General features: G+C 37.2%; 1 protein-coding gene across 3 annotated transcripts in view; it reads left to right on the top strand.

Annotated features, from left to right (window-relative positions):
* LOC111868340 (lipoamide acyltransferase component of branched-chain alpha-keto acid dehydrogenase complex, mitochondrial) overlaps positions 1-16,722 on the top strand; it is a 43,857-nt gene that overhangs the window by 9,325 nt on the left and 17,810 nt on the right. For all 3 annotated transcript variants that reach the window (XM_023858900.2, XM_023858899.2, XM_023858901.2), the window contains exons 2-6: positions 1,131-1,324; positions 2,588-2,769; positions 3,817-3,944; positions 8,137-8,361; positions 14,432-14,827. In XM_023858900.2, the coding sequence (XP_023714668.1) occupies positions 1,131-1,324; positions 2,588-2,769; positions 3,817-3,944; positions 8,137-8,361; positions 14,432-14,827 (1,125 nt within the window). The remainder of the gene's footprint in view (positions 1-1,130; positions 1,325-2,587; positions 2,770-3,816; positions 3,945-8,136; positions 8,362-14,431; positions 14,828-16,722) is intronic.

The following is a 16,722-nucleotide window of genomic DNA, read 5'->3' as shown; positions in this document are numbered from 1 at the left end:
TGATGATGATGATGATGATGAAATCAGTACACACTTGGAAATTCTTTTATATTGCAAACATATTGTATTAAAGCTTTTGGTGTACATGTTGAATATGAACTTCATTTCCATCTCCATGTCAGTTTTCTTTTTTCAGATGCATTGAAATTACTGGGGTTTATTTGTACAATCACATTTTCCTTTTACACCATAGACACCCTGTTGATGCTGCATTTTGCTTTGGCCAAATCTAAACTTGAGTATGTTTCTTTTGCTTGGAACTGTGTTATGATTACTGCCTCCAATAAATTCGAGCACATGCAAATAAACTTTGTGCCCCTTTGTCGCAGTAGAGTCTTTCATGTTATTGAGTATCACAGGTTCATTTCCCGATGAGGTCATTGGAGTTTTCGATTGACCTAATCCTTCCAGGTGCATTATGGCCCTGGGGTCGACTCAGCCTGTAACAGAAATGAGTGCCAGGAATCTTCATGGGGGTAAAGGGTGGCCAGCATGTGAGGCTAACAACCTCACCGTCATCTGTGAGCCAACTGTCTAGAAAATGTGGGAGCCTAGATGTCTCACAACCCTATGGGCCTCCATGACCTGTTGCAAGGATAATGTCATCACTCCAATGCATAATTTTTAATGAATGTGTTTAACAGCAGTAATTGTTGCCCCTCTGTCTTTGAAATAGTCAGCATTCATGTTCCTGCTCAGAAAATATATAACTTTACCTGGTTCATTTGCTTTCCAGCTACCTTCCTTCAGCTAGATGTGTTTCTGCTGCTAATGCAGTTTGTAATCTACAGATATGCTTAGAAACTTATGCTTAAATGTAAAAAACTTTAACTAATCAATTTTTGTTTTCTTTTTGTCTATATATTGTGTTATTGCTGATGATTATTTGTATTTGTGGGACTCTATAATTGGCCACTGGCTGTTCAGCTTTATATGTAAATAAATAAAAAATTGAATTACTACTACTACTGCTGCTGCTGCTGCTGCTTTTGTTGTTATTGTTCAATATCAGTAAAAGTGTGTGTTTAAATATGATCATGGAGTGGGATAACAAATTGTATTACTTTTGCCATTTGTAGATGGTAATGCATGATAAAGTTTGGTACTAAGTTTTTATTTACATTTCACAGGGAAGCTTGAAATCTGAAGGCGCTGTACTGATGTCCTTAAATTATGAAACTAGATTCAGTCTTCAGGACATTAAAACATCATGGCTGCATAAAAAAATGCTTTTCCATTCATCTTCTAAACAGGCCAACAAAATAGTTTCTTTTAATTTAACTGACATTGGTGAAGGCATCAATGAAGTAACTGTCAAGGAATGGTCAGTATGAGATGCATACATGTTGTATCAAGGTAACATTATTCCTATTACATAGAGCCAGGCATGGTCTCTTCTGTCCTTGTGAAATTAATTACCTAAGCTAATGTGGTTTTACTGATTCTTATTACCTGTCATGGAAGACGGTGAGACTTTGTTGCTGCAAGGGCAGCAGATAGATTAAAGCTATGTTAAGGGTGGTGAGAAGAACATTTGGACCCAAATGGAAGCCTGTGACATGAGCCTGGAGAAAACTGTATGGTGAGGAACCTTATAATTTGTACTCATGCTAAATATCATGCCGGTCACTGTAGCTGGGCGGTTTAAGGCATGTACTGTCTTCGCTCACTCGGAAGCTGGGATTGTGGGTTCGAATCCCACACAAGGCATGGATGTTTGGTATGTGTATGTGTTTATTCTGTATTTGTGTTGCCCTGTGTTTAGGTAGAGGCCTTGCGATGTGCTGATCACTTGTCCAAGGAGTCCTACCGTCTGTAAAATGATCAAAATGAAAAAAACAACCTTGACACCGTAAGGTATCAGAGGAATGGATTAAGTAAGTAAGCTAAATATCACTAGGGTAATCAAATCAAGGAGTATGAGATTAACAGGGTATGTAGCACACATTGAATAGAGTTTTGATCAGAAATCCCGAATGGGAGAGACCATTTGGAAATGTAGATATAGATGAAAGTGTGCCTTGCACAACAGTGGCATCACATGTCCTGGTTCAGTAGACCTAATGCCACATTTTGAAATATAAATTGCATTACTGCCAAGTTCAAATTATCCATCAGCGCCAAAGTAATGGAAGATTAAAATTCAGCTGGCAAGGGTTAACAGAGATGTGTTCACTGGATTCAACTGGTTGACAGTGGGGTCATGTGGTGATCTCTTGTGAACTGTGAACATGGTAATAAACCTGAGTTCCATAAAATTTCCTATCAATGAAAGACTTTTAGCTTTGCAAAAAAGCCCGGGCTCTGTGGAGTTAGTTTGGGTTGGAGATGTTATGATATTACAAGTATTGTATATTAGTATGCTACAAGTAGGTCTTATTACTTGATGTCAGTAGTCTGAATCTGCATCTGAATTATTATTAACTGTGTCTTTATTTGCCATGTATATTCATTGAGTAGCAGATTACATTTAGATAGACCTTAATATTGGTAATGTTATATCAGCTGCATCCACCAGTATTTATTGGTGTGAAAGAAATGTGAATTTTGGATTTTGGAGAAAGCTAATTAATTTAATTTAATTTAGGTTTGTTAAAGTTGGTGACAAGGTGTCGCAGTTTGACAATGTATGTGAAGTTCAGAGTGACAAGGCCTCTGTAACAATCACAAGTCGGTATGACGGAATCATCAGGAAGATTTATTACGATGTAGATGACATTGCATCAGTGGGAAAACCTCTAGTGGATATTGAAGTGGAAGAAATATCAGGTATGCTATACAGATGAAACAGATTTGACAAGCAAACCTTTAAATTAAATAATTAATGGTCTTAAAGGTACTTTAGAATGAAGTTGCACCAAAATACAGCATCAGGCCTTTCATTATTATTTCCCCCATTTTTGGATCCACTGTATGGCCTCTTGCACCAGCCCCAGATGATAGATGGTGGTGATTGTGGAGCAATTGGTGAAATGTGAGTTGGTAGGGGAACCTGAAGCACTTGGAGGAAACCCGCCCCAGTGCCACTTTGTCCACCACAAATCCCACATGACCTGACCTGAGCTCGAACCTGGGCCACTGCGGTGGAAAGAGTGTGGCTAACCACCTGACCTATGGCATGGCCTTAGGCTCTTCATTAACTTTACACTTTAAGGAGGAAGCAGTTTCTGCAGTTAGAATTGGGTATCTGATGTTAGAATCAGTGGTTCCATAAGGGAACCATTGGAATAAGAGTTAGCCATATGCACGTAGTTGTTGGTATTAAACATCCAGTTAGCTTGGCAGGCACAGTCTTGCCTGATTTGTATTTTGGAGGTATATCATCCTGGACATCACCAGTCATCATTGAATTTCTTGTGGTTTTTCTTAATCATATTAAGGTGAAAGTGCTTCCCCATCTCATCCCATATTAAATATTCCATGTTACTGATAGGGTATCATCAGATAAACTTAAACCAACTATGCAAACACATGTCACTAAACATCTTGAAACATTATTTATTTTGATTTGCCTTTAACAGTTCCCAGGGTTTCTTGCAATGGGAGGAAGGATCCTCTTTAGGGGCTCAATAAGGTGCGAACTTTCTGGTTACATATTTCAAAGGTTCCAAAGTACTCTAAAGCTTTCTTAGCCCTGAATGATGTCTGCTGTATAAAAGCCTGTGTGGATTATTTCAGAAATATGCCAGTCCTCTTGAAACACTGTCAACTGTATGTGAGCAGTATTACCAGTAAATTGTAACAGTATATGACGAATGTTTATTATGTCCAGGAATTATAGTGTCAGTGTGTATAAAAAGAATCATTTCTTAACAGGTGCAGTTGGAATAAGTTTAGAAAGTGAAAGGAAATCAACACCAATTACAGAGGAAGATAAAGTGCCCTTTTTGCTAGACAAGATTCTTGCCACACCAGCAGTAAGGAGAATAGCAATAGAAAATAATGTAAGATTTTAAATTGTTTTCATACAGAAGGGAGCTGATAAATTATCCTTCTCTTTTTAATACTGCGTTTTAGCCTCATATTACATATAGAATATCTTATTCAGTTTGTCATACACTATAGACTAGTTTAACTATACAGTTTCTGCAGTTGCATATATTTCGGCCACAATTTTTGTCCGTCATCAGGTAGTATTCAATACAGCCAGTCTTAGCTCTCTCTGCTATTCCCCTTCCATTGGTCAATGTTTACATTTGGCTGAAGGTGATATTGTTGTTTTACAGTGTGGGTTTTTGGTTGTGGACTTAAACAAATACTTAAGATCTTTAAGGAATGCATGCAGTTCTATGCAAGTTTTTGTTTTTCCTGTCGAACATCGTCGAATAACTCACTCACATTCTTCTGTGCATAACTGACTTTATTGGTCGTACAGTGTCACTACATGTTTCGACTCTTGGAGCCATCATCAGGCAATACATTAACACTTTGTGGACTGGTCACATATTATGATTTTAGGACACGTTATGTTGCAACACACTATACCTTGCTCTGGTGCCACGCAGATACATAACTGGTGCGTAATAGACCTCCCGAATGTTTGCTTAGTAGTCAGTAACATGACCTCACTTTTCCTATTCCACTCCAAAGAAAAATGCCTTTGTTTGTCTTCAAGCTGTATGTACCAGGCAATAAGTTAGTAGTGCAATATGGATCAAGGACGAAAGCAGTTGAAGAGCAAGCGATCTCTCAGAGAGCAAGAAAGTATGGCCTACTTGTTCGTGTAGTTTCTGAAAGCACTTCAGGCCATATTGGAAATTTAGAAATTTATTCTGGTGAAGGCAAGAAATTACAAGAAACTATTGTTTCTCTTTTGGAACCCTATCTTGATCAAAATTACCATGGCTATCAAGACAATTATTATAACAATGTGGTAACTGCAGAGTACCTTCTTTCGAGAAAAGTATATGTTTGTGGAACAGTTAGGGTGAACAGAGGCCTTCCTCCAGATCTGAAAGAGGAATGTAAATCCCTGAAACGTGGTGAAACCACATTCAGGAGGACAGGAGGAAGGGGATATTCTTCTTCCATCCTGGAGGGATACTCGTGTTGTGAATATGATTTCCACAATTCACAATTCAAGCATGGTTGATGTTCAAAGGAACCACGGACAAGTAAAGAAGCCTATTTGTATTTCTTGAGTATAATATGTTCATGAATGGAGTTGATAGAGCCGATCAATACTTGGCCTATTATTCTCTTCCTAGGAAAACAATAAAGTGGACAAGGAAAGTTGCCTTGTGGCTTATAAATTGTGCCATTTTCAATTCATTTTTGTTTTACAAAAATCTAAACCCTGATTCGAAATTGAAATACAAAGCATTTCTGATGAATGTGGCAAAGGTCTGGGCTACAGACCAGATGGTGGTGGCAGAACCAGAGTCAGACACAGACTTAGTGCAGCCGGGCCCATCAATTCTCACCCCATGCAGGCCTCATGTGGGCCCCCCTGGGTGACTCTCGGGCGATATGCGGAAACATACCCTTGTGAAAATTGTGAAAAGTGAACATTCCAAGGGGAAGCATCCTTCTAGGCAGTCCCATGTTTGCACAGTTCACAAAAAAAGGAGTATGACTGCCTACATTTGCAAGTTCTCTGTAATGCCACTTCACAAAGGGGAATATTTCCAGAAATATCACACTCTCAAGCACTTCTCGGAGCATTGGTAAGTGTTCTCCAAAAATTTTAGTTCATAAAATTAATTAGGAGATTTTATATTAATTTTTAAAGTGAACAGTGCACAAGTTAGGGTAGTAGGTTTAAAAATGCTGGTCCCAAGGCTGATTTAAATATTTAAATTGCTGGTCTGCAAAGTGTTAACAAGCCTTATACTATTGAATTTTGCCTTCTATATGGATCCATATATTGTGTTTATCATTGCATGTTACGAATAAAATGAAAAATATGGCGTGCTTCTCTCACTTTCACTAATCACTTTTATATGCACAGATTAAGTGGTTCTATACTGAACCTAAACTTGTTTAAAATGTATTAAACAAGCCTTCAAAACTTATTAAAAGTGAGTTATTTTGTCTTTGGTGTGTTTGACAGGAATCCTTAAATGCTAGTCGCACAGGTAGCATTTATAAGTACATGAACATAAACTGTTGAATTGCAATTTTTTTTAATAAGTTCTAGTTCATTCTAGTAGCTCTTATCAGAATATTTCTCACTGCAAATTCTTAGAATAATTAATGCATACCTGAGTATAAGTCACAATTTTCTTTTATTGCTATTGGGATGGGACTAAGTCCCTTGTACTGCGGCCACTTCTGGCCTATCGTACCAACCCCACATGATAGGTTAGGGTGATTGTGGAGCAATTGGTGGAATGAAGATTGGCAGGGGAAACCAAAGTACTCGGAGAAAACCTGCCTCAGTGCCACTTTGTCCACCACAAATCCCACTTGACCAGACCCAGGATCGAACCCTGGACACAGTGGTGGGAAGCCGGCGACTAACTGTTCGAGCTATGGCATGGCCCTAAGTCACGTTTAGTACAAGATTGGTATTAAGTCCTGAATATTAATATTTAAGAATTAGGCTGGTAAGTAATGATCAGTTACAAAGTCTATAACTAAAAGCCTACATTGTAAACAACAATATGACCTTCCCCAAAGTGTAAACGTTGGCCAAAGGAAGGGGAGTAGCAGAGAGAGTTGAGCGTGCCTGTGTAAGTACTACCTGATGATGAGCAAAAATAGCTGTTGTAATGTCATAAGTGTACAAACTGTATAGCTATCCTAGAATTATACATATATTGTGAGGCTGAAATGGAGAATGAGATCATTCTCTTATGTTTTTCTTATTATCATTAAATTTATGTGAACTCTTGGTGGTTTGGAAACGTTCTCTGATTTGACTTTAGCATTGCAGCCTTCTGGCAGATTCTCTACAATTTGGGGCAAGCATATTTACAGTAGTTTGATTGATTTTAGAGAATTAAACAGTATATTCTTTCTTAACCCATTGGCTTTGGTTTACAGAACCATTTCCTATAACACTTGAGTGAACTGAGGACCAGCATGCAGAACTATTCCATCTTCTCAGTATGTAATTTCAGCTTTTCCTCAGAGATTTTGTCATTTTTGGTGTTGTGTTGTATCTTAAAATGCCTCAATAAGATGCGTGGCATATCTTGGTGGCAGTGAAATATTATTTTTGTCATTAGGTGTTTGTTTTGTGTAAATAACCAATGTATTTTCCTGTACCCAGAAACTTAAAGCCCAGTGGGTTAACTGCTGTTCTTAATAAAAAGCATGTCCAAGCTCTGGTTTTGGTTCCTATCTCCATAGTAAAGTAAAACATTTTCCTTTTAAATGGATGCCTTTAACAAGTAACAAAGTAAGCTCCTGTAGTGCTGCATTAAAATTTTAATCAGTTGTCAGACTGAAGGACCTATTCTATGTAAACGAACATTGCAGGTATCAGTTTTCATGTTGTTCAGGTATCGCCCTCGTCATCCGAAGGAATGTGTTCAGTTCAGAATATTTGTTGAAGATTTACTAACTTCAAATTTTATATCCATTTTGTCAAATGTTTATAGTCTTTAAAAGTCCTGCACTTGGATGAGGCTAATCAATAATTTAAATGTTCTTTGTTACTAAGAGTCCAAATTAAAATAAATTATTAAAGTATTTTGATTGGCAGTGTGCAACACACACGGGATTTGTTTTGGATACCATGTTTTGTCTTGTAATATAGTTTGTTCCTCTTTTGACTTACATGCATATTGCCAAATAATTGATGCATACCAACAAACTTCTTATTTTCTTTCACACACACTGCCCATTCTTGTGAAAGTTTGAATTTGTAATGTCCCACATCTACTCTTTGCGGTGTGTGTTCAACCTTGAGGCTAGAGCCAAGAATGAGATTTTCAGCAAAGAAATCGCTGGTATAGTTTCTAAGCATTATACTAGAAGTTTGAAATTTTGCTAGTAATGCAGTAAAATGTTAATATTATTAATTAGACACACTTTGTTTGAGATGTGTGAAGGATCACATATTTTAAATAGCTAATGGAAACAACATATTTCAGTTTGTCATGGCAAAGAAAAGTATTCTTTACAAGCTTTATGGATTTTTCTGTATTCAATTAATATATTTGAAAATTTGTTACAATTCATTAATAGATTAAGCTAAGCAGTGTAAGTGGATCTGGAAAGGGTGGTAGAGTTCTGAAAGAAGATATATTAGAATACCTGAAGAAGATATCATCTGTATCTGACACAAGAACTGCATCTGAAACTAAATGTACTACACAGGAATCTGTTACAAGATCTCTGGCAACAAGTGATTATACAGAACCCATACAAGGCTTCAGAAAAGCAATGGTGAAATCAATGACAGAGTCTTGGGTAAGAAGTACATCAGTCTGTGTATAAATTTATCAAGTTTGAGTGCATGTGAATCGTAATTTTTAGCAACACACACATTCTGTTGAAGAGGTTTGCTGTTATTTTTAGTAGCTCTCTGTGTTGTGTTAGTGGAGGAAGTTATTGTACAGTAATCAGTATTGAGCACACTTTTATGTAAGAAAAATGGGAGGCCCATCAACATGCATGTTTATATAGGCTTTTACTCTTAGAAACAAATGCTATCAAACAATGATATTCATGTATGGTAGTAGCATTCATGACTTGATCAGTAGGCATTAGATTTCTATGCACTAAAACCTGACAAAATATGCATGCATGTATGTTCTAGAATAACAAAAATTTATTTTCAGAATGCAAAAATATTCTATTATTTAGCATGTATAGGTGCATAAAAGCTCATAGTAAGTTGCTGATGAGATCTCCACTGATTCCTGTCTTCATTTCTGTCAGTTATAATATACGTAGTTCTCACATAATTTATGCCTGTCCATAGGTTATTCTTTTCTCATTTCTCTCTGGTTATACTATGTTTACTTGCTCAATATGCACATCCTTAATTGTAGACGAGATGTTTTGGAAAATCACTAAATATGGAATTTCTACCCTTGGTAAAATCTCATCAGACATACTTTTTATGAAAAAATGGAATTAAAGTTGAATGACTTATGACAACATAGTATTGGAAACTGTAATCACATTTTCCACAAATATTATACACTGGTTAAATATTAATGGGCATTCTAATCTCAGTGTTAGCCAACAAATCACATCTCTAGGTTCAACTATCCATACTGTGTTACCATATCACATTCATCTTTAATCACATTTTCTGCCAAAACTGTGCACTGGATTCAAGTTCATTAAAGAATCATGTGCTGGAGTCCATAGGCATTAATATCCATAATATGTTGCCGTGTAATGTTCCATGGTAATTGTCTCAATGTAATGTGTAAAATTATATTCTGAAAAGTAGTATTCACATATTTTACACTCCTTAACTATCAGGCACCCTGTTTTGCATAAAGGAGCACTAAAATTACATCTGTAAATGTGGTACAATTTGTCTTGCAGCATGTCACGATGTTTTTTACTTGCTCTCTCGCTCTCTCTCACGGTGGAGTATGTTGGTTGGGCTAAATTTATACGTGTAGGACCTTGCACCATCCTCAGATATCATGTTTGAACAGGGTCACTGAGTTGTATCTCTTCTGGAAGCTGTAAACCATGACTCACCCCCTACTGGGGCTGAAAGAAAGGGCTACCCAGGTGTCAGCCTGGATCGAAGCCAGTGATATGGAAATCAAAACCAGCTTACCACACAAGTAACATAAAGGTTTATTAAATGATGTACACAAGATAATAAATAGAGTGAATATAAATAATAAGACAAATGTCGATAATAACTGTGAAGGAGATCGTAAACACAAACCAGGAGTTGGGTACAGCATGGGGTGGCTCACTCACCCAAACCCAGTTATGAAGCCAAGCAGCAGAACGAAATTTAGAAGCCAGGTAGAGGAAGGAGGAGAAGGGGGGAGGGAAAGGAAGGAAAGTAGAATACACAAGAAAGGGACAGACTTCATTTCAGCTTGTTCATTCAAGACTTCACTTAGGGCCATACCAGAGGCTTCTGCCTTTCTTGTTGACTGTGATAGTGTCTTGAAATGTGTATTAATTAAAGCTGGACCTTTGCACTGTTTTGGCATCAAACCCCTTCCAACCTTGCTAGATTGATGCATGCATGGAACTCAGACAATCAGTAAATTGTTTTACATCAAAATGATCAGTGTAAAACAGCAGCATCAGTCCTTAACCCCAGTGAGTTAGGCTGTTGTCTGGAAGTATTGAGGCATATGTAGTTCATCTCTGTATTCATACATCTCAGTTTGGAGTGTGGCCTTTACAGACACCTTCTGTATGAGTGATATCAAGTTATTCACTTCTGGAGAATTTTCCAGAATTGTCTTCATGACTGTTAACCCTTTCTGGTTGGATCTGGATATGTAGTTGACATGGTCACAGTGCTTCCATGGTCGAATATTGGTGTATGATTGACAAAGATTCTTTTGCATTTCTGTGGTCACATGTTGATCATATGTCACTACTGGCCACTGTATTCTGTGCCAGCATATTCATGAATGCTTTATCTGCCATCTGGAAGTCATAATTTGAACTTCTTGAGGAATAAATGCCATTTATATATTACAGCGTGTCACGTATTAGCAGCATGCTTTTACGTTTGGCCGAACCCCAGCCCTCTGGATTGAAAAAATGGATCATATTGTTTGATGTGGATGAGTGAAGAATCAAGTGATGAGATTTCGGAAAGTGAGAATGAGAGTGAAACAGGTGTTGTTGCGTGTTGATGGGAGTTAAGACGTGACAATCCATGACAAGAAACCGAAGACGTACACATTTATTAAAAATGCAGGGTCACAATTTAACCTCCTGCCAGATGCAGAGCCCATGGATTATTTTCTTCTATTTTTCAATTATGAGCTTTTGATTAACATTGTTATAAAGACACAGGTACACGAGACACAAAATTGTCGAATTTCAGCTAAGCCCATGGTCGACTTGGAGTAGGTGGGCTGATGTGTGTCCTCCTGAAGTGAAGGCGTTTTTAGGTCTAAATATATATATGGGCCTGAACCCATTACCCAACATAAAATACTACTGGTCTATTGGGAAGAAACCACAGATAAAATTGTTTACTGGTGTAATTTCCAGAGATTACTTTTTACTGATATTTTGGATGATGCATGTGTGAAAATGATACCACCATGTAAAGCAATCGGGCCATCAAAGGACCAAGAAAGTATATGGGGTGATAGAACATATGTACGAGGTTGTATCAGAAAGTTCCTGGACTCTTATTGTTGTAACTGCCTTGGTGAAATAAGATAAAAGGGGAGGCCAAGGTCACACTTCCACAAGCCTATTGCATCAGTCTGCCACGTGACACCGTCCTGTGAACATGCATTGTTTTTACACAAGTGCTTTTTCGACTTTGTGTTTCATTTTGTCTGCAATGAATGGCAAAATTGAGCAATGTAAAATACTTTGTGAGGCTTTTGGAGAACATTCTTTAAGCCAGACGGGGGTTTTTGAATGGCATTCACATTTTAGGGCTGGTCAAGTGTCAGTTGATGATGACAGAAATTCAGGATGACCAAGTACCAGCAAAACAGCATAAAATGTTGAGAAATTTGAGAATTCATACACAAAGACCATTTCCAAATGATCCATGAGCTCACAGACACCGTTGGGATCAGTTATGGAGTTTTCCAGGAGATCTTAACAGAAAATCTGAACATGTACCACATTACTCCTTCATCGTGACAACGCGCCTGCCACATGTCCCTGAAAACCACAGAGTTTGTGACTAACAACAACATGGTTATCATTCCCCATACTCCCTACTTGCTGGACTTAGTACACCATGATTTTGCTTTGTTTCCCAAATTGAAAATGAAACTGAAGGGACAAGAGCTCTTTCTAATGGGCCTAACTGCGTAGGTGTCTTACCCTCTTCACCTGAGGACAGAAACAGACCAGTTTCCAAAACTTCGTGTTTTCTATTTTCCAGAATACTGAACCATGGAAAAAGTCCAAAAACCCAGTAATCCTCTGTGTTATACACGATCATCAGAACCCTTTAGAATATATACCATGGCATGTTAGCAGCAACCATTGTTTCACAGAAATTGCGAAAGGAACAGTTTAGGAAGATCAATGCACTCTCTGTTCCAGTAATGTTTGTCTTGAGGTACTGGGTATTCAGTTTTTTGTAGCTCCTACGTGGACACTTGTATTTCAGTGTTGTTTCTGTTGGTACTACTTCTCACATGTAATACATTTCCTGCTCTGCTGAAAAAATATGACTTCAACTGTTTTGTATCCTCCCATCATTTCAAATCCCACTTTTTATAAAAGTAACTACCACAATGAAAATATGCACCCACAGATCTACACTCTCTATTCTTAACTGAGAATTCTATACAGGGGTTGGACAAAATAATGGAAACACTGCAGATACTGTACACATCTCCTTATTAATATGATGTTGGACTACCTTTTGCCTTAAATACAGCAGAAAACCTTTATGGAATGGACTCGTACAAGTTTCAAACAGTCTCTAGTGGAATTTTATACCATTCTTTCTGAAGAACATCTAAAATTGTTACAATTTTTGCTGAATGTAAAATTCCAAGAAACATTTGATTGGAAAACAGCCAGATATGCTGAAAATACACATTAAACAAAAATAGAAAACAAATGCCTTAATTATGCAAAGATATGCAGTAAAAATAAAGTGATATTTGTTACAACATGAAATATACCAAGAATATATAATGGGACAGTCTACACAGTAATAGTTCTGAAAGAGACAAATAGACTCTACAGTGTCAACATTTGTTTTATTAGCTGCTGGTGGTAACACTACATGTTTCGACCCTTTTTCTTGGGTCATCTTCAGGCATGCAAGAATACAGGTATTCTTGAATTGCATTAGTAATCAATATGAATTCATGTTGTGTTTGTATAAATTTTTATACTAATAAATATACTTTGATTTAAATGTAGTTCACATATAGTTTAAAACTTGCCGTTAAAATTTGACATTAAAGAGATAAAAATTAAAATTAGAATTAAACAAATGCCGGCACAGTAGTGTCTGTTTGTCTGTTTCAGAACTATTGTGTAGACTTGTCACATTATATATGTTTCATATGACACACAACAGATGCATACCATAAAAGTTGTAAAATATACTAATACAAAAATATGTAGCATGCATATATGGAAGCTAAGTATGAATTTGCATAGAAATCTGATGTTTAATGATCAGTTTTAAACTTGTTATTACAGATGTAAAATGCTCTTATACACACCTTCTCCCCCTTTCCTTCCTTCCTTCCCTCCTTCATCCCACTCCCCCTCCCTCCCTCATAAATGTAGTTGAAAATCTGATCTGTAACTATATACCACTTCTACATTTAAATGTGCTGTCCATGTTTGTAGACCTGGGTGTTCCCAGCAGAATTTGCAATAGATTTGGTTGCATCCACTGACTGGGGTAAGGATTATACGGTGGGTACAGGTTATAACAGGGCCTTGGTTACAGTTTGTTACCTGCCCTGCATTGCAGCTGCAGCCACTAACCTATTTCTTGCCATGCTTCTCATGTGCAACCTATATGACAGGTGTAAAGACATTGGCTGTGCTCTGCCATTTTAGCTTAAAGAACAATCATTTTTTTGGGTATATGAATATAAATATTTCTAAAACCATCATCCAAAATACCCTTACTCTTAGAATAACATACAGTATTTATTCAAATTTATCTTATTTTGCATTGCACTGGGCACACATGGTGTAACTATGCACTGCATTTATTACTTTTTACACCTGAGATTTGACTGTGGCAAAAGAAAAGTTGGGGGTGTAAAATTCACAGTTTGTTGAATAGGCTGCAAGTACCTCAGGCAGATTAGCTAAAATTAATATTCCAAAGACCCAACAGTGGATGCCTCTTATTTTCATTTGTGAGGTGACCTCAAATTTGGAAAAACTGAATTAAGCTCCACGTGTTGGTAGCCTCAGCACTAGATGGAATTGAATGATTAATTTTATGCTCATGTAGTCTTCGCCCCTAAGGAAGAAGCCCCAGTAGCCATTGAATAGGAGCCAGAATCATTGTGGACCAAAATGGGTTGAGGAGAGAAAAATTATGGAAAACCATTTTACACTGTACAGGTGCCAAAGTATACCTGAATGATGCCAGTAGTAAGGTTTTGGTTGTCAGTGTAGTGCTTCACACATGTGATAAATGTAAATATTGGTCACCATATCCTTATTTGTTCAGAAATTACTTTGAAATTAATTGGTGTTAATATATACTGAGGAAAAGGTATAATGTACCGGAAATGGTATTATCATGTATTTCAGTATCAAAATGCTTTTGAAAAGGAAAGTGACATATCCATGTGGTTTTGAATTGAACATAACAGTGTTTGTGTATGCTATTTAATTAATTTCCTTTCAGGACATACCTCAATTTGTATATAGTGATGAAATATTTGTAATGGAACTGGTGAAATTATTGCCACATATGAAGGAAATTGGAAGTGCAAAAGGCATAAAAGTGACATACATGCCATTTTTCATCAAAGCTGCCTCAAAAGCTCTTGAGAAATTTCCCATTTTAAATGTAAAAGTGGATGAAGCATGTGAAACGCTAACTTACAGAAAATCTCACAATATTGGAGTAGCAATGGACACTTCAAATGGGCTAGTAGTCCCAAATATAAAGAATGTACAGGAACTTAGTCTTTTGGAAGTGGCCAAAGAAATGAACCGGTTACATGAACTGGGGAAAAATGGTGCTCTACGTCAAGAAGATCTGATTGATGGAACTTTCACCTTGTCTAACATTGGAGCAGTAAGTGTTCTTCTTAACTATATGAATATCTGTTGTAGTACACTCTTCTCTAAGTAACCAGCAAACTCATGGAACACAGTCCTTGTTTGGCTAGTAATCTCTTGCTAGTGAGAAATTTCCCCGACTCTTATGGAAATAAAAAATTCATTACTGTGTTCACAAGGGCTCACTCATGGATCTTATTCTGAGCCAGATGAATCCAGACCACACTCATTTTAAGAGTGAGTTTAATATTATCCTCTTGTAAACACCTGGATCTCAACAGTAATCCCCTACCCTTAATGTATTCTGATTAAGAATTTGTATGCATCTCTGATTTCTCCCATATAGTACGTGCCTTTTTATTTCATCACTCTTGTAGTATTGACGAAAAGGACAAATTAAGAAGCTTCTCATTTTGCAGTTTTTTCCGTCTTCATGTTACTTCCACCCTCATACATCCAAATATTCTCATCAGCACTCTGTTCTTGCTCACCCTTGACCTTTGTTCTTCCCTTGAGTGAGAGATCCTACACAAACAAAAACATTAATTTTGTATATTTTAATCTTTACATTGTTAGATAGCAGATGGGAAGATGAAAGATTCTGAACTGAATGGCAGAAACTTTTTCTGAATTTAACCCTTAAGTGGCACCATATTTACAGTAAGTGCAATAGGGATTTGAAACCCAAAATTCCATAAGCTGGATGGAGTTATGATCTATAGTTCATTGTTATTACATGTTCATTTGTTAAGATGGTCATATGTTAATCATTTTTTTATGATATTTTATTAAATGGGAGGGCATTTTGAAGATTAATGATGAAAGTGGTGACATATATTGTAACGGACTTGATCAATGCATTGCCAGGCAGCAGCTCCATAAACATAGTACATTACACAACATTAGAGAGACTGTTTTCTGTGTGTTCTGCGCTGTGACCGTTCATATGCAGTGGCTCAGTAAACACGTTTCAACAATAGAACGGTGTTTTTGTGTGGTCCTTGCTGCGGCTATATAGCAAGATTCCAGGAATAACCAAGACAGAGTAACAGAGTTCAATGGTCTGAGTTCTCGGTGGGAGATAGCCACGGAAAGTTTGTCATAGAAGAACAAGAAGTCGGTTTGTGAAGATTTGGTGTGTGATTAGAAGGCTTCATTCATGTGTAATACTTTGAATGTGTGACAGAGTTCTGAGTTCTTGGTAGGAGACAGCCACCAAAAGTTTGGCAACCTGTGAAGATTTAAAGTGAGTTGAAAACTTTGTGTGTTAGAGTGCATTGGGGCTGGTAGTGTGTAATTTAGTGAGACCTCTATAGTTCCCGTGTTATAAATCCATTGCCAGGATACGACCAGTGAAGACTAGTGAAAATAGACTGAGAAGATTAGTATGGAGTGATTGTGAAGTGTGTAAATCTGTGATAGCACTGTATTTAAATGTGCTTAAGAGAGATTGTAACCAAAGTGCTAATAAAACCAAGTATCTGAACTAGAACCCGTCATTTTCGTCATGTGTACCACCCTACAGGTGACAATATAAATCCATTTTTATTGATATTTTAGAGTGTTAAAATATAATGAATATTTTGTCTGTATATATAGTGACTGCAGCTCAGGGTGAAAATGAATCCACAGTGGCTGCCATCACTTTATAGTGCGCATCACTGGGGCAAGTGGTTACCTTGAAAAATTCAACCATTACATTCACTTGTAGTAACATGCTGCTCTTTTATAGTGTACACGATAGGGAGGTGGTTGATTCAGGGTTCCAACATTTAATCCTGACTCTTTCTTTGTACATGTACTGCTACCACACTATTAGGTTACCTCTCAGCAGTTTCTAGCATACGGGTAACCTTTCGTTCGTCCTGGAATAAAAGTACTTTGAATAACAAAGGTGTGACCCCTTTAGTT

The sequence above is a fragment of the Cryptotermes secundus genome, unplaced genomic scaffold (genome assembly GCF_002891405.2).
Source record: "Cryptotermes secundus unplaced genomic scaffold, Csec_1.0 scaffold1796, whole genome shotgun sequence".
In the NCBI taxonomy this organism is placed as follows: domain Eukaryota; kingdom Metazoa; phylum Arthropoda; class Insecta; order Blattodea; family Kalotermitidae; genus Cryptotermes; species Cryptotermes secundus.
The sequence above is the reverse complement of the archived record's forward strand: the minus strand, read 5'-3'. Positions and strand labels throughout refer to the sequence as shown.